Source organism: Humulus lupulus, chromosome 4, assembly GCF_963169125.1.
Source record: "Humulus lupulus chromosome 4, drHumLupu1.1, whole genome shotgun sequence".
Lineage (NCBI taxonomy): Eukaryota > Viridiplantae > Streptophyta > Magnoliopsida > Rosales > Cannabaceae > Humulus > Humulus lupulus.
The window spans coordinates 210866890-210885426 of record NC_084796.1 but is presented as its reverse complement, the minus strand read 5'-3'; the positions used below and the strand labels follow the sequence as shown (position 1 = coordinate 210885426).

General features: G+C 35.4%; 1 protein-coding gene and 1 long non-coding RNA gene across 2 annotated transcripts; one reads left to right on the top strand and one right to left on the bottom strand.

Annotated features, from left to right (window-relative positions):
- Positions 1-222: 222 nt before the first annotated feature.
- LOC133832855 (uncharacterized) lies at positions 223-1233 on the top strand. Its single transcript, XM_062263136.1, has 2 exons — positions 223-344; positions 465-1233. The coding sequence occupies exons 1-2, from the start codon at positions 223-225 to the stop codon at positions 1231-1233; spliced, it is 891 nt and encodes a 296-aa protein (XP_062119120.1).
- A 10902-nt stretch (positions 1234-12135) lies between these two features.
- On the bottom strand, positions 12136-13138 carry LOC133829384 (uncharacterized). Its single transcript, XR_009891730.1, has 2 exons — positions 13061-13138; positions 12136-12357 (listed from the first exon to the last, which is right to left on the bottom strand). It is a non-coding gene; the product is annotated as an uncharacterized LOC133829384 (long non-coding RNA).
- Between the last annotated feature and the right edge of the window lie 5399 nt (positions 13139-18537).

Here is an 18537-nt window from a genome sequence, read left to right as displayed (position 1 = left end):
ATATGGATATTTTGTTGCAAACTCTAAATGATGTAGTTTGAATGTATGATTTTGCAAATATCTATCAAACCAATATGCAATGTTCCTCCCTTATGATTTTTCCTTTGATTGCCTTAGAACTTCATCATGTCGACCAGAGGAAGAGGATGAAGGGGAAGAGGAAGAGGCAAAGAAAAGGGTGCCTCCACAAGGTCTGAAACTACGGCCACCCCTGACGTTGAAATGCCATCTGTTCAACCGGCAGCTCCAGCAGCACCATCTGTGGACCTGGCCGCAGAGGTAGCAAGGTTAAGAGAACAGTTGAGACTAAGAGATGAGGAACTAGCAAAAGCTAGACAAGCACCGTAAACATCCTAAACACACCAAATACCTCAAGTACCAGTGGCGCAACCTCAGCCGCCAGTACCACCACCTGCACCACTACAAGTAACCTATGGGTTCGAACCAGTATATGAACGGTTTAGGAAACAAGTCCCACCAACTTTTGAGGGGAAAGCTGATCCACTGGTGGCAGAAGATTGGTTAAGGTCGGTTGAGGCTATTTTTGATCATATGGAGTTAGATGACCGCCAAAGGGTTTCCTGCGCAATTTATCTGCTTAAAATGGATGCATGGATTTGGTGGGATGTGACTAAACAGACCCGTGATCCAAATACCATGACTTGGACAGAGTTTTTCCAGGCATTCAGTAGGAAGTATTACAGTCCAACTGTGCTAGCAACTAAGGTTGATGAATTTATAACTCTGGTACAAGGGAATCTTTTGGTCACTGACTATGCACAGAAGTTCGATCGATTGACCAAAGTTTCCCCTGAAGTGGTGCCAACTGATGCATTGCGAGTCCAGAGGTTTGTAAGGGAACTCAAACCGATGATCGCGAGGGACATGAGGATGACCAGTGCTGAAGTGGTCAGTTATGCAGAGGTACTGGATAGAGCTCTTGAAGCTGAATATTTGGAAGAACGGATATGGAAGGATAATGCCGCTAGAAGAGAGAACAACCGCAACAAGAGCTTCCACAAGAGCAACAAGAGAAAGGCTAATGAAAGGCATAATAGTGGAGTTGATAAAAGACCTAGACCTCCGGCCACGAATAGCAGAATTCACAACTCTCAGAACCATAACACCCGCAGCAACCGCTTCAATGACCGAAACCGTGGGAACCAACAAGGCAACCGAGTCGAGCATCCTATTTGTCCTAAATGCTCGAAGAGACACCCAGGAGAGTGCTAGGCCGGTACCAACAAATGCTTCAAGTGCGGCCAGGCATGACACTTGAGAAAGAATTGCCCACAATGGAAGGTGGGACAAAATAACAATAACAATCTGGTGCCAGCAAGAGTTTTTGCCTTAACCCAGAATGAAGAGGCCAATAGCAACACCGTGGTTACAGGTCAGCTCCCTATATCTGGTACAATGTCTAGAGTCTTAATTGATTCTGGAGCGACTCATTCTTATGTTTCAATGAATATGATTGATAGACTGAATATGCCTTATAAGATTTTTGAACATAACTTTAGTACAATGTTTCCATCGGAGGATATGATGTTGTCAAATAAGTGGTTACCATAAACACCTGTAACGGTAGAGGGCAGGGAGTGCCCAGCAAATCTCATAGAACTGAGTATACCGGATTATGATGTCATACTCGGCATAGATTGGTTATCCAATATGGGGCTACGATAGACTGTTGAAAGAAGACCGTGGAGTTCAGGCCAAAGGAAGGAGAGGTCTTTTCCTTTAGAGGCGAAGTAGCGGGATTTCGAACACCCATAATATCTGCACTGGAAGCACAGAATATGATGCAACATGGATGTTCGGCATTCTTTGCCAGTGTGGTGGATAAGTTGAAGGAGTCAGAACTAAGGCCAGAAAATGTACATATTGTTAGTGAATTCCCGGAGGTGTTTCCCAAGGAATTACCAGGACTACCATCGGACAAAGAAATCGAGTTTGTAATCGAACTTGCACCTAAAACTGCACCAATCTCTAAAGCACCCTATCGAATGGCACCGACAGAGTTAAAGGAACTTAAGAACCAGCTACAGGAGTTGTTAGATAAAGGGTTCATAAGGCCTAGCCATTCGCCATGGGGAGCACCAGTCCTATTTGTGAAGAAGAAGGACGGGAGTATGAGAATGTACATTGATTACCGAGAACTCAATAAGGTCACCATTAAGAATAAGTATCCTTTGCCTAGGATAGACGACCTTTTTGATCAACTGCAAGGGGCTTTAGTATTCTCGAAGATTGATCTGCGATCTGAGTACCATAAGTTGAAAGTGAAAGAGGGAGACATTCCGAAAATGGCCTTCAAAACTCGCTATCGGCACTATGAATTCTTAGTGATGTTTTTTGGACTCACCAACGCCCCAACAGCCTTTATGGACATGATGAATAGGGTATTTAAGGATTTCTTGGACAAGTTTGTAGTAGTGTTCATTAATGATATCCTCATTTACTCGAAGACCAAGGAGGAGCACGAGGAACATTTGAGATTGACTCTGAAGAGATTATGGGAACATCAGTTGTACACCAAGTTCTCTAAATGCAAGTTTTGACTGGAACAGGTAACCTTCTTAGGGCACATAGTTTCTAAGAATGGGATAGCAGTAGATCCATTGAAGATCGAGGCCATTAGAGACTGGCCCCAGCCAAAGAATGCCTCAGAAGTTCGGAGTTTCTTAGGGTTGGCGGGTTATTATAGGAAGTTTGTCAAGGGTTTCTCGAAGATCGCCACCCCGTTGACCAACTTAACCTGGAAACATCAGAAGTTTGCATGGACAGAAAAATGTGAAGAGAGTTTTCAGACCATGAAGGATAAGTTGATTTCTGCGCGTGTCCTTTGTGTTCCCACTGAGGGCGAGAAATGTGTGGTGTACTATGATGCATCAATGAACGGCCTGGGATGCATGTTGATGAAAGAAGGGAAGGTGGTAGCTTATGCTTCCAGACAACTCAAGGATTATGAGCAACGGTATCCCACTCATGACCTTGAATTGGCAGCAGTAGTGTTCGCACTAAAAATATGGAGACATCTCCTGTACGGAGACATCTCCTGTACGGAGACAAGTGTGAGATATACACCGACCACAAAAGTCTGAAATACTTTTTCACACAAAAGGAACTGAACATGAGGAAGCGAAGGTGGTTGGAATTAGTAAAGGATTACGACTGTGAGATTCTATACCACCCAGGCAAGGCCAACATGGTTGCAGATGCTTTGAGCAGGCGGGGACATGGGAGTGTCTCAGCACTACATACAATAGAGATGCCTCTTCAGAAAAAGATCATAAATGCCAGCATCGAAATTGTGACGGGAAGTTTCGCGAACCTCACATTGCAATCCTCCCTATTGGAACAAATTCGAGAAGGACATAAATTGGATGAAGCCTTAGGGAAACAAGAGGCTTTGGTACGAGGAGGTGGCAGCAGCAATTTCACAATGTCTAATGGTGGATTGCTGAGATACAAGGATAGGATTTGCGTGCCTGACAATGCTGAAATTAAGGAAAGTATTATGAAAGAAGCACACACAACGCCTTATTCCTTGCACCCAGGGTCCACAAAAACGTACCAAGACCTTACGGCGTTATATTGGTGGCATGGAATGAAGAGGGATATTGCTGAGTTTGTTGCTAGATGTTTGACATGCTAGCAAGTCAAAGCGGAACACCAGAGGCCAGCAGGGTTGCTTCAACCGCTCTACATTCTTGAATGGAAATGGGAGGATATCGCGATGGATTTTGTGGTAGGGTTTCCTAGAACCACCAAGAAACACGACTCAGTGTGGGTGATAGTAGATAGACTCACTAAGTCTGCCCATTTTCTGCCAGTCAAGACCACATACTCGGCGGATCAATATGTTGACTTGTATGTTAGTGAGATAGTGAGACTTCATGGGGTGCCAAAGTCGATAATTTATGATCATGGGTCAGTTTTCACATCGAACTTTTGGAAAGGGCTACAGAGAGCTATGGGATCAAGACTAAAGTTTAGCACTGCATTTCATCCTCAGAGCGATGACCAGTCTGAGAGGACCATTCAGATTTTAGAAGACATGTTGAGGTGCTGTGCTTTGGACTTTTCAGAGTCTTGGAACCGATATCTACCCCTAATGGAGTTCTCGTACAATAACAGTTACCAATCTACCATTGGGATGGCTCCCTATGAGATGCTTTATGGGCGTAAGTGTAGATCTCCTTTACACTGGGATGAAGTTGGGGAGAAACAGATTTTAGGTCATGAAGCAGTTAGGGAAGCCAGTGAGGTGATTGAGAAGATTCGCCAAAGGATGCTTACTGCGCAGAGTAGGCAAAAGCGCTACGCTGACCTCAAGAGAAGGGACATCGAGTTTTCAGTGGGCGAGTTTGTTTTCTTGAAAGTCTCGCGCGATGAAAGGTGTGATGCATTTTGGAAAGAAAGGGAAGTTAAGCCCTAGATATATTGGTCCATTTGAGATATTGGACAGAGTAGGGCAAGTTGTGTACCGTTTGGCACTGCCCCCAGTATTAGCTGAAACGCATAACATCTTTCACATCTCGATGTTGCGTAAGTATGTGTCAGACCCCTATCATGTGTTGAGTTACGAGTCGTTACAGCTGAAGCAGGACCTGAGTTATGATGAACAGCCTAAGCGCATTATTGAAAAGGGAATCAAGGAATTGAGACCCAAAAGGATTCCACTAGTTAAGGTCCTATGGAAGAATAGTACGGAACGAAAAGCAACATGGGAGTTGGAGGAATACATGAAAGTAAGATACCTTGAACTTTTTGGTAAGAAAATATTTTGGGACGAAATTCCTTTTAAGGAGGAGGGTATATTGTAGTGCACCAAATTTTTTTTTTTAGTCTATTAAAATTTTAGTGTTTTATTTTATTTTAGTGTTAAGTGTGGTGAATTATTTATTTAAATGTTGTTTATTTTATTTATTTGTTTTTTTTATTTAATTGTTTGTTATTTTATTTAATTGTTTGTAGAATATTTTTGTGAAATTATTTGTTCAATGATATTTATTTATTTTTATTTTAAAAAAGTGATTATGTGAGATTTGGTTGAAAGCACTAAGGTGCATGGTAGATAGTGATGTACCCTAGTGATTTAGGGTGTGCTAGTGCATGGTAGCATGATGCACATGGGTAGAATTTCCTACACATTATATAGTTTCCATATATTATATTTAATTGATTTATTTACAAAAAATAAATAAATAAAAGGGAATGGGAAACCATCTTGGACGTGCATGTGTAGTGGGAAAGGAATGGTTTATTCCATTTATTTTCTTGATTCTAATAAATTAAAAATTAGAAGACCATGGTTATTTTAAGTAAGGATGTGATCATCTTTTTATTCCATGCCATTTTAAGATAAAAACAATTATACAAAAATTAAGAGAAAATAAAAAGAGAAAGGAAAATTACCATTTTATTTTATTAGGCTTTATTGAGGGAATTAAGATAAAGGGGGAAGGAAATTTGGGAAGGGTCATTTGTTTTTTTGCTCTTGGCCGTGTGTTGAAGAGAGGAAGAGAGAGAGAGAGGGTGGAAAGCTAGAGAGAGAAAGGGGAAGGGGCTGCCATTTTCTAGAGAGAATGTGGAGGAGAAAGGAAAAAGAAGAAGGAGGTCCTAGGTATGGATTTCTTATGGTTCCTTGTTATGGGTTTCAAATACCCTAGGGTATTCAAGGGTGATTATCACTTGGGTGTTGATCAAGTTGTGTTCTTGATTTCTATCAAGAGAGGTATTGAATTTTTCTCTCAATCTTTTGGTTATTGGTATTTGATGATTGATGTTTAGGAGAGACTATGGCTGAAAGTGGTTTGTTTGTAATAGGATAATATGTGGTGTTGATGGAATTTTTTTCTTATATTTTGATGCATGGGAAAATAGACCTAGGCGTAGGCATGGGTTTATGGGTTGGTTTGATTTTTGTTGTATGTTCATAATACGTGTAATGAGATGATTATTGAGATATGATGTTGATGATATTCTATGATTTTATGTATGTATGTTTCGGCCTATGTGGTTTGGGCATATTGGGTTGTTTTATTTTGTGTCACATTTACATGTTAGAAACATGCTAGGTTTCATGTGTTTATAGATGAGGATTTTTGTGTAAATTATTGTTGGGTATCCTAGGTGTTTCGGCCTAGGGGTGATGTTCAAGCATGATTGTTTTCTTATATGTTTTAGATCAATTGTGAATCTAGAAACATGATAGGGTGTATATGAGATAATGTAGCAATATATTATGGTATCCATGACAAGTAATAGGAACATGTTAGGTTTAATATAAAAGTATATATGAGGATTTGTGTTATGTTATTCATGCATGTTGTATTATTATTTTGTTGGGTTACATGCATGAACTCATTAGAAAAAGAATAAGGTTTTATAAGGTTGAATATGAATATGTGTTAGATATGTTCTTTGAATTATTTGTATAATAAGAGCATGTTAGGATTTGTGAATTATTGTGTTAATGAAACATGAATGATCTTGTATGAATTTAATGAGGTATGAGGTAATAGATAAAATTCATGGTGATTTATGCTTGCTGATTTTGTGAATAAATGGTGAAAAGATTGATGAAATAAGGGTATGTATGCATAAGAATGACTCTAATGATAAGTGATGTTTGTGAAAATAAAATGATGTTTTAATTCATAATTTAAATAATATTTTTGCACAAATAATTACCTACAGATTTTTTGTGATATTTTTGAGAAAATATGAGTTATAAAAATAAGGATGGTGATTTTAATTATAAATTTGATTGCTGGAATTTTTGTTTAAAAATGTAAGGTGTGTTTCAATAAAATGAATTTGATTGGTATTTTAAAATAAATAAATATCCTAAACAATGGTAAAATTTAAAAGTAATGTTTTTAATATAATATAAGTGGTTATTTTACAAGTTATGATTTTCATTAATTGGATTAAGGAAAATGTTGGATTTAATTCACTTGTGATTTTTAAATAATGGCTGAAAATTTAGTTTAAAAAGTTTTGAATAGTTATTTAATTTTCACATATGAATTTTTGTTACATAAAATTAAGTATTAAAAATAATTCAAATAAAATATATTTTTCCCAAACTTAATATTATTATTTTTCTCACATCAAATTATAAAATTCTATTAACTTACATTAAATTGTTATTTTTCTAAGGAAACATTGTAATCATAGGTATTTTTCTTTTTAAAATAATTTCCAATGTCTTTGCTTTCTTTGTAATTTAAAAATAATAAATGGGCCTTTTATATTTTATTAATGGCTAAATAAAATTATTTTTTTTATGAAATAAAAATAATATCTTGGGAGATTTAATCAACCTAGTAATTTTAAGAAGATAAACAATGGTAAACAAAACATGCTACAAGTCTATTATTTTTAAAACGATAGAAGTAGACGCGTGGAATTATTGTTTTTAACGCCACATTTACGAAATATTCCCACGTATGCATGTTACATGCAAATTCACTTTTACGTCCAAAATAATGTCTATTATGCAACCATGTAGTTTTTATAGAAAGATCATGCATGTATTATAGGTAGACTCAGCATTATTCTTTTCATGACCTTATGTGTAACCAAGCATATTGTATGTTGTGGCTAACTCTCACCATGTGTGCATGGCCCATGCACACATGAGTTGTATGAAAGGGAAAAGAGTAATTATATGAAGCTAAGAAATGTCGTTTTGATTATGGTATAGGCTCGTTGAGAAGTTGTGGTTTTACTTAGCTTGGACCTGAGGTAAGGGAGTTAGATAGAATTTATGAATGTTATATTATGAATGGTAAGACAATGTTGTGTGAATGAAATGTTATGAATTATGAATGCCATAATGTGATGATATGTTGGCTTGTATGATATGAATGGATGTTAGCGTAATGAACGCGACACATCAAAATGGGTTGCTAAGGATAAAGAAGACGTAACCCGAGTTACTAAGGATATGAATGCGTAACTCCATGGGCGAACGCGCCGAGGTTATTCAAGGACCAGAAACTTTTGTTTACCTCAAAGGGTGGCATGGACAAGTTAGCGGGCCATGTTCACAAGGAATTGTTTATGAACGTGTTATGATGTCTGGTGATGTTTATGAATATGTTATGATGTTTGGTGAAGTTTATGAGTTTGTTATGATGGTTATGATATGATGGTGGCATTATGTTTATGTTTATGATATTGATGCCAATTTTATGATGATGCTCTGATGTATAAGATGAATGATAGTGTTTATAAATTGTTGTATCTTACTTGCTTGTTGTTTGTACTTCCTTATTGGGATTTTAGCTCACCCCCCTTACTTTCCCTTCCAGGTAGCAAATAGGTTTTCTCTGTGGCACGCGTGGGGATGTGGGGAGTTCTATCGTCCTGGTGTGTATAGCGGGGGGCATCCTATGGACGAAAAACGATCAATTAAAAATGCCATTTTTTTAATAATGTTATGTTTTATGAGACTTTTGAAACTTATTAGTGAGACTTGAATTATTGGTTGTTTTAGAACATTGCATAAAAACTGATATTTTCTTTTAAAACTATTGGGCCCAACTTGTATGTTTTAAAACAAGATCCCATTGAAACCTTTATAATAAGTGGCTTTCTTTTATAGACCAATGAAAATGTGAATGTTTTATTAAGTACTAGTTAAGGACGTTTTACACCTCCACACCCATGGCACCCCACACCCCCACGCGGTATGTGTTTTAAAATTTAAATTTTATTGTTTAATTTTTTTAAATTTTTGTTTAAATTTCTTAACATATTCTATTTTTGTGTCTAAGGTCCGCTGCTCCACTCCGCTGTGAAATCAGTGGAAAAGTATGTTTTTATGTAATTTATGTATATATTATTTTGTGTATGTGTTAACAATTTTATGTATGTTCGAGTTTTTAAATTTTAAAATAGAAAAAAAATAAAATAATAGAAATTGGTTAGTTATAAATATTTTATGTGTTATTTTAAATGTTCTGGGATTTTCTGAGTATTTGATTTAAAAAATTTTGAAATGGTCCTACTAAACTGTTATGTTGTCGAATTTTTCATGAAATTTAATTAAGTAAACTGGTTTTAATTTTTTTTTTTGTTATATGTTATGTCAACATAAAGAGAAATTTTAATTGTAATGAATATTATGTAATTAAAGTTAGTTAGTATTTTTATAATTAATTGAAAATTATTAAACAAATATATTAGTAGTTAATTAGAAATTACGTTATTTTTTAAGTTTTGATTTATTTTCTCTGTCATTAAATAAATTATTAAAAAAAATTAGTGTAAGTTGTTATAATAATTTGATTAATTTATGATATAATTTTATAATTATTTAAGTTAAGTAATTACTAATTTAAATTTAAAATTTATCAGTAATTATCAAATTAATAATTTTAAAATATAATTAATAAAACAATGAATGAAAAATATTAATAAAATTTATGTAATTATTAAAAAACTTACTCTAAAATTTAAAAAATAATTAATTTGTAAAATTATTATTATTATTATAAATTAAAAAAAATTATGAATAAATAATTTATTTTTTAATAATTTAATTAAATAAATATTAAATTATTTTAAGAAAAATTATTAATATGTTTATTAAATAACATTATCTAATATTAAATAGTTATAAATTATATTAATGTAGAATTTTATAATTTTATTTAATAAATGTTTAAAAAATTAATAATAATTAATTACATGAATAATAAATTAGTTTAAGAAAAATTATTAATTTATTTATTAAATAACATTATCTAATATTAAATTGTTATAAATTAGTTGAATATAGAAATTGATAATTATATTTGATAAAAGTTTTAAAAGTTAATAATAATTAATTAAATAATTAATAAATTTGTTTAATAAAAAATATTATTTTGTTTATTAAATAATAACGTCCCTGCAAGATCTAAGACGTCACATCCTAGGCATCGTGAGTTTAGGGACTCGTTTGGATCATCTTCGCAGTAGTCTCCACATGATTATTACCTTTCACCACCAACACCACAATTTGCTTCACCACCATTGCCGTGTCCTAATATTCGTGAAAATATTTACCTAAATGTTAATGAATATTTCTCTCGTGGTTGGCCTGATCCAAATAATAATAATTAGTTTACATTTTTTAATTAAATTAAGACAATTGATATTTTATTATGTTTATTTTATGATTAGTTTATATGTAATTTTGTTTGATGAATATTAATTGTGTTAATAATAATTAATTTTAATTTATGTTAAATTTAATTATATTTAAATAATTATTATAATTTATTTATTTAGTATTAAATAAATTCAAATGAATTATTATATATATATTTTTTAAATTATTAATTAATTATCGGCGGATTAATAGGGGCAGGATCCGTCGGTATTAAATGAGTCAAATGCGTTGTTGACTACTTTGTACACCGGCAGAGTCCGCCCCTAATAATCTGCCGGTATTAATATATTAATATATTACCGGCGGAGTGTCAGTCCGCCAGTAATAACCATAATTACTGACCAACTATTACTGGGGGATTCTTGTATTATTACGAGTGGAAGGCTTTGCTGGTAATAACCTATTTTGTTGTAGTGGTGTGGGATAAACTAGACATTTCTTGTTGATTTTCTCAATTAGGTTATGATTGTTAGACCAAGTTTGAGTGTATTTATTACTCTTGATGTGGTTATAGATATCGATCAAGACTCAATATAAATTTTATTACTCTTAAGGTGGGTATAGATATCGATCAAGACTCAATATAAATTTTATTTTGATGAAAAAAATTGAGAATTGTTAAATTAAAAAATTTCTATCATGACATACCTTTATATCTATAATATTCTCTTCTACTAGATAATTGTTAATAGAAATATCTATCAACATATTAAAAATAATTTGTTTAGTTTTTTTTTTAAATTATAAATGACCTCTTGATTATAATTTTCTTGTAGTGGAAATTCATAAATAGATGTGGTCTTCTTATCTTCACAATGAATAAAGTTTTATGATAAAAGATATTTATTTTATTTTTTTAACATTTTTTAAACAATTATATATTCTTAATTGGAAATCATTTTTGGTCCAATCATAATAGAGAATTAATATTTTTGGATTAAGGAATAAGAATATCATGGGGATAAATCGATGCGATCTTTTCGTAGGCGTTTTCCCTCGATACAATCGAGGGATCAAATTGATTATAGAAATATGAGTTTAATTAGTCAATTTATTAGTTAACAATGAAAGATATTTTCAAGACCAGTGAATAGATTAACCTTAAAACAACAATGATTGAACAACGAAGTACGAATTTCTAGAAATGTTTTATTGCTATGTCGTGCGGCAATCTACATAGATGTAATGAAAGTAAAAGACCTACAACAATGATAGAACACCCCGAATAATCAACCTGTTTGTCAAGTAGAGTCTCACGAAACCTTCCCTCTGTGCCTTCAATTACATCTGAAAATGACTTGTATACTTATTATGATGGTCTTACATTGGTTGTCTGCGAATTCAATTATCAAAAAGCATGTTCACAACTTCTTGTACTAATTTCTCCTTATACATTACTAACTTTCTTGGCTTAGATCTACTTGTTAATAAATCGATAAGAGATTGTTTCGATAGATAACTCTTTTATATACTTTTTGTACCAATTTCTTCAGACACATTCATAGAACTACTTGTTGTTAATAAATCGATAAAAGTATTGTTTCGATAGATAACTCTTCTATAGAGTTCCTTAATATCTGAACTCATTAGTTTTCCCCATCTATATGAATGATTGGTCTAGACTCAAGAGGAAGAACTACTAAAAGACATAAACTCATCCATTCTGGTACACCATATGGCTGTATCTGTGTTAACCATATTAAAGATGTCACGACCCGAGCCCTAGGCCGTGGCAGATTTGTAATATCCATAACTTGGGTGGTCAAAGGTCAAATTTTGACCCTCGTTGAAAAATAGTCTTTATAAATGATCATTTAATTTATATTAAATCGTACTATAATTATAAGTTAAAATAATGAAATAACTCCTATAATTATATATAAAAATATTAGTAATAAAAGTATGATCACTTATCATTATACATAAAACAATAATATTCCCACAGTTATGTAATCACCAAATAGTTAAATTTAATAAGTCATAAACACCCAAAATAATACTTAGCATCCACCATTTCTCATCCCTAACTATTTCATAGCTTATTCAGATATACTGATCATTAGATTCGAAGTCGAATACATATATAATGCTCAAAAGATAAGACAATGACACGAAATAGAAATAGGCTAAACACATTGGCTTCATCGATAATTCATCTTTTCCACGTTCGCGTCACTAGGCTCCTGGAATGGGAGAGATAGGGGTGAGCTTATAAAGCCCAGTATGAAAACAACTAATAACATAGGACCCAAAAGTTTAATACAACCCCTGCATGGTTAGCTTTGAAAACAAAACATACATCACCATGTATAAACCAAAATAGAGAAACCACAAATAATCATAAGAGCATAGCTACAAGTGCACATCACACCGTCCACTAGATCCCTAGTTCCCGTTACCCACCATAGAAAATCCGACATCCTAAACCGGGTAGCCGAACCTGATAACCACCACAAGGGGGAGGCTCAGAACACTTCCTGTATACAGATGTTAGGTCTTTACACCTACAGGTGAGTGGGCACCTGATCTACCTATGATGACACAGAGACTAGGTCGTGAAACAACAACGTGCACCAATCATGATCACTATGGCTCTCATTGGTATAACCAAATGCAGGTAAACATGAAAAGAAAGAAACATATTCCCTTTATATTTTAGAAAATTGGGCAGCATAACAGCTACATTTGAATAAACCCAAAAATCATAACCTGCATAAATAAGTGAACAAAAATATTTATTTGGCACTCAGTGCCCTCAGAACAAATCAGAAAACATGCAGGTTAAGTTTTTAATTTTTCAAACATTTTATAAATATCAAAATTGGAATATGTTGAATGCAATTTAATATGAGCAAAATGAGTCCAATAGTCTAGTTAAGTCCCTACCTCTTTAGAATTTAATCCGAGCCCAAAGCAACGCTCCTAAGCTTATCGATGATCTTAGAATGATTTAGTCCGATTTTAATATCATGTTTTTCCTACGTGCACCAAATGAGCAAGCGATTATCATCATAGCATTCCTTATTCAAAATTGTGTCCAATGACATATAATATGACCATATTTAAAATATCAAGTTCTGAACCTCACCCAAGCGGTGCACAATAGCGGTTGGTGGCGATACCGGAAACGTCGACGAATATATGCATGGCACATATCAAAAGGATCCTCTTAATGAGTACATCACGAAAGTACAGCTCCTTCGCCCAAATAACCTCCGGTGTCGCCGAAAAATGCTTCCAAAGGGGCGAAGATACCCAAAATCTCGCCGGAAATAAATGGCAAGTTAACCAGAATGACTTAGTGGGCGACGATCCTCTCATGATGCTGATTCCAACGGTACCACTGTAATGACCCACTACTCTAGACTTTTTGACCATTAATGAAACTATACCTTAATAAGACTTACATTTGCGAAAATACCATAAATTCATTAGAAACATGTAGCAACAAAAGTTACTTTCATAAAATAAGTAGGATATGGGTACCCATTGTCTTTAAAACAAAACATAACTTTCAGTAAAAAGACATTACATAAATAGTGCGGCAAATACATGTAAAAAGACATAAAACAAAACTACATCCTCGAATGATCAAACTCTTGACTCCTTGAACCATTCACCATCGATACACAATCTCCAAGCATCCACGAACCTTACCGCCACTAATAGCTATTTTACTGCACATAAAACAAAAAAGAATGAGCCTAATGCCCAGCAAGAAAAATCTAGCACATAGTCATAAACATAAATTTCGTAATAAACGTAAAGACATATCATAACACTTAATACATACACTTATTATAATGGCCATTATTACTTGGGGTCCCATAGACTAAACAAGTCATATGCCCATGGGTTAGTGGGGTCCTACTAGCTAAGTAGGTCATATGCCCATAACCCATTTGGGGTCTTGTTAGTCATATGGGTCATATGCCCAAGCCTACAAACATATATACATACATATCATAACACATTTAATAACATAAAACATAAGATAACATAAACATATAACATATTGATTCTAGCCTATTTTCCTTACCAAAGTTACCGAGATATGTGGACTGAGTTGGGACTTTTGGAACACTCCAAAACTTAGGTGCTCAAGAACTTAGATTCCCTCAAAGACTTGTAAGACCAATCTACACCACAACCGAAATACTATAGAACCTTACTTCCCCAAAGTGTTTGATAAGCTTATGATGTTTAAGCTTATGATTTTCCCACCCAAGTGTTTAACTCTCACACTCTCCTAGCACTTGCAGCTTCTGAACTTAGAGTAAAAGGTGAATAATGGCTGGGTACTAGGTCCTATTTATAGAGTTTAGGAATGAAGGAATCTTAATTCTACTTGAATAAAAATAATAGCTTTATGGGTGAAAATAATTTGAATAATCGTTCAGCAGAGGCTGAAGACTCGTTCAAAAGATGCTGGACTTATGAAGAAGTTGAATGGCTGAAAGGGAAAAGAATTCAAAAACGTTTGAATATACACTGAAGGAGGCAATATATCGCCCCCTGTAGGCGATATATCGCCTGGGCCAGTATGCCCGAGGCGACCGTGCATCGTCTCGTGTTTTCCGTATCTACGTGCTGCGATATATCGCCCCCTATAGCTGCGATATATCGGCACACGCTGATTAATTAAACACGAAATTACACATTTTTAGCTAAGTTTGAATGGAGTAAACAGCCTTGACTAAGCCCTCAACGTATTCAAAGCTGCTGACTGACCCTAATGCATTCAAACTTTACCCCTTATTAAATTTAATCCTCCAAAATACTTAATCTTTAATCACCCATTCATAACATGTGCTTAAAATCCTATTGGTTGATATCTATACCTTATAGTATAATAAATATTATTCTTAATATCAGCTATATAATCAAACCTTAGGTTAAAATTAATATTCTTAAACTATAGGTCAAACTTAGAAAGTCTATAAGTACTACTATGAGTGTCCAAATAATTCCCGGTCTGAACCAAAAATCCACAGTAACAAAGATAATACCATACATACTATAATACTATTAGCTAAGTAAAGTTCTTGGACTCTACAACCACCCACTCGGCGAACGGTGGTCGGAGCTCGCTGGAAACTCACCTCAAAGTTTCGACGGTGAAACTTCAGAGTGATTGCACATGCACGTCCTTGCTCCGATGGTCACCAAATTTCGGGGTTGTCATCGTCGCCGGTCAGGGAAGCTGCAGCTCCGACGCGTGTTAGAAATGGTGCTCCGGTGGTGGCTGGTCTGAAGCTTGCCGTGGCTGGTTTGGAGAGAAAACAAAGGAAAGAAAAGAAAAAGAAAAAGATAGAAGAAGAAGAAAGAGAAAGGTTCGGGAGGGAGGGAGGGAGAAGAAAAGGAAAAAAAAATCAAATATATAATTTAAATTAATTTTTTTTTCCTCCCATATTTGACTTTTTCAACCTGAAAAAGTCTCAGGTTTCACATTCTTCCCTCCTTAAAGAAATTTCGTCCCGAAATTTTCTAAGTACAACCCCAAGCTGAAAATTAAACAAATGAGGATACTTCTCGTACAACTCCAACTCTAACTCCCAAGTAGCCCTGTCTTCTCTATGGCTCCGCCATAAGACCTTGACTACAGGAATCTCTCTATTCCTTAGCACCTTTAACTCTCTCGCTAGAATTTTGATAGGTTGTTCTTCACATGTCACGTCCTCTTGAAGAGGGATAGCCTTATACTCAATGATGTGCGATGGGTCTGGAGTATACTTCCTCAGCATCGACACATGGAACACATTGTGAACATGCCCCAACCGCGCTGGTAAGTTCAATCGATAAGCGACCTCCCCATCCCTCTCGATAACCTCGAAAGGTCCAATATACCTCGGGGCTAGCATACCCTTCACTCCAAATCTCGCCACACCAAGCATGGGAGTAACTTTCAAGAAGACATAGTCACCAACCTCAAACTCAACTTCTCATCGGAGGAGATCGACATAACTCTTCTGATGACTTTGAACAACCTTAAGTCTCTCTTGGGAAAAAAATACTTTGATCTTCCAAGTAGTACTAACAATTTGAGATCCAATTGTGACATGCTAATCTGGTTCTGCCCAACACAAAGGTGATTTTCATGGTCTCCCATATAAGGCATCATAAGGAGCCATGCCTATACTGGCCTGGTAGCTATTATTATAAGTGAATTCCACCAATGACAAGTGTTCTCCTCAGCTACCCCCAAAATCCAAAATACAAGAACGAAGCATGTCCTCCAAAGTTTGGATAGTCCTCTCGGACTGTCCATCTCTCTGAGGGTGGTGAGCGGTGCTCAAGTCAAGTTCAGTTCCTAAAGCTTCTTGCAATGCTCACCAAAACTTTGAAGTAAATCGAGGATCTCTCTCAGAAACAATGCTGGAAGGCAACCCATGCAGTCGAAGTATATTACCCACATAAAGTCGAGCTAGTTTAGAAACCTTACAATCCTTCCTAATTGGAATGAAATGAGCAGATTTGGTCAAACAATCGACAATCACCCGGACAGTGTCATGCTTTAATGGTGTTAATGGTGATCCCATCACAAAGTCCATCGTGATCTTGTCCCACTTCCATTCTGGTATAAGTAAAGGTTGAAGCAACCCTGAAGGTCTCTGGTGCTCAGCTTTAACTCGTTGGCAAACCATACTCTTAGCTACAAAGTTAGTCACGTCTCTCTTCATACCTTCCAACCAATATTGTCTTTTCAAATATCGGTACATCTTTGTGCTTCCAGGATGTACAACAAACTTAGACCTATGGGCCTCAATCATAACAGACTCTCTAAGATCAGGGATATTTGCAACAACTAATCTTCCCTTATGGTATAAGAATCCTTCAGCATTTACTGTCCATACATCTAACTGCTCACCGTTTTGGATTCGATTCTAGATAAGTCTCAATTTCTCATCTTGCCACTGACATTGCTTAACCTGTTGAAGTAGCACTGTGTAGTAACTGCATTTGATTTCCATGAGGATATTTCAAAGTGAAATCATAATTTGCCATGTACTCGACCCTTCTTCTTTGCCTCAAATTCAAGTCTCTTTGAGTAAAGAGATACTTTAAACTCTTATGATCAAATTATAAATCAAACTTTTCCCCATATAAGTAACATCTCCATATTTTCAAGGCAAAAATCACTGCTGCAAGTTCCAAGTCATGTGTGGGGGTAGTTCTTCTCATGTGTCTTCAATTGGCATGAAACATAGGCAACAACCTTGCCATTTGGCATGAGAACTCCACCTAAACCAGTACCAGAAGCATCGGTGAATACCACAAAAGGTTCATCACTATTAGGCACAGCGAGAATAGTCGTTGTAGTCAATCTTGGCTTAAGTTCTCTGAAAGCTTCTTCACAACTGTCATCCCACACGAACTTTAAATCCTTTCTTGTTAGCTTTATCAAAGGCATAGCAATTCGAGAAAAAATTCTCCACAAAGCGACGATAGTAACCTACTAACCCAAGAAAACTTCAAATCTCAGTAACGTTCTTTGATTTTTTTTTTCCACTGTAAGATAGAATCTATCTTCGCATGAATTCACAGTAATGTCCTCTTGATATTTTACATGCCCTAAGAATTTGACCTCAGTCCTCCAGAAGTCACATTTTTCTTTCTTAGCATATAATTGGTGGTCCCTCAAAGTTTGCAACACAGCTGTTTAATGTTCTGTATGGTCCTCAGGTGTCTTGGAATACACCAAAATTTCATCAATAAAAACAACCACAAACTTATCCAAATAGGGTCTAAAGATTCTATTCATAAGGTCCATAAATATTGCAGGTGCATTCGTCAATCCAAATAGCATCACCAGAAACTCAAAGTGTCCATAACGCGTTCTAAAATTAGTTTTAGGAAAATCCTCTTCCTAAATCCTCAATTGATGATAGCCTGAGCTTAAGTCAATCTTGGAAAACACTTTGAACATATGAGCTGATCAAACAACTCATATATCATTGGCAATGGATACTTGTTCTTAATTGTCATCTGAATTAATTTCTTATAATCGACGCACAATCACAAGGATCCATCAGATTTCTTGGCAAACAAAACTGGAGCTCCCCATGGGGAAGTACTGTTCCTGATATACCTTATCCATTAGCTCACCCAATTGCTTGTTCAATTCATCCAACTCTGCAGGTGCCATGCGATAAGGGGTAGTAGAAATTGGTTGAGTCCCGGGAATCAAATCAATGCAAAACTTGATCTCTTTATCAGGTGGTAGTCCTGGGAAATCCTCAGGAAACACATCTGGAAAGCCACTAACCACTGATATCCAAGGAAACTTGTATAGAAGCCTAGACTCATCCTAAATTGCAAACAGACTCCCATAACACTCTAAGTTTCTTTTCCCACCTAAACAT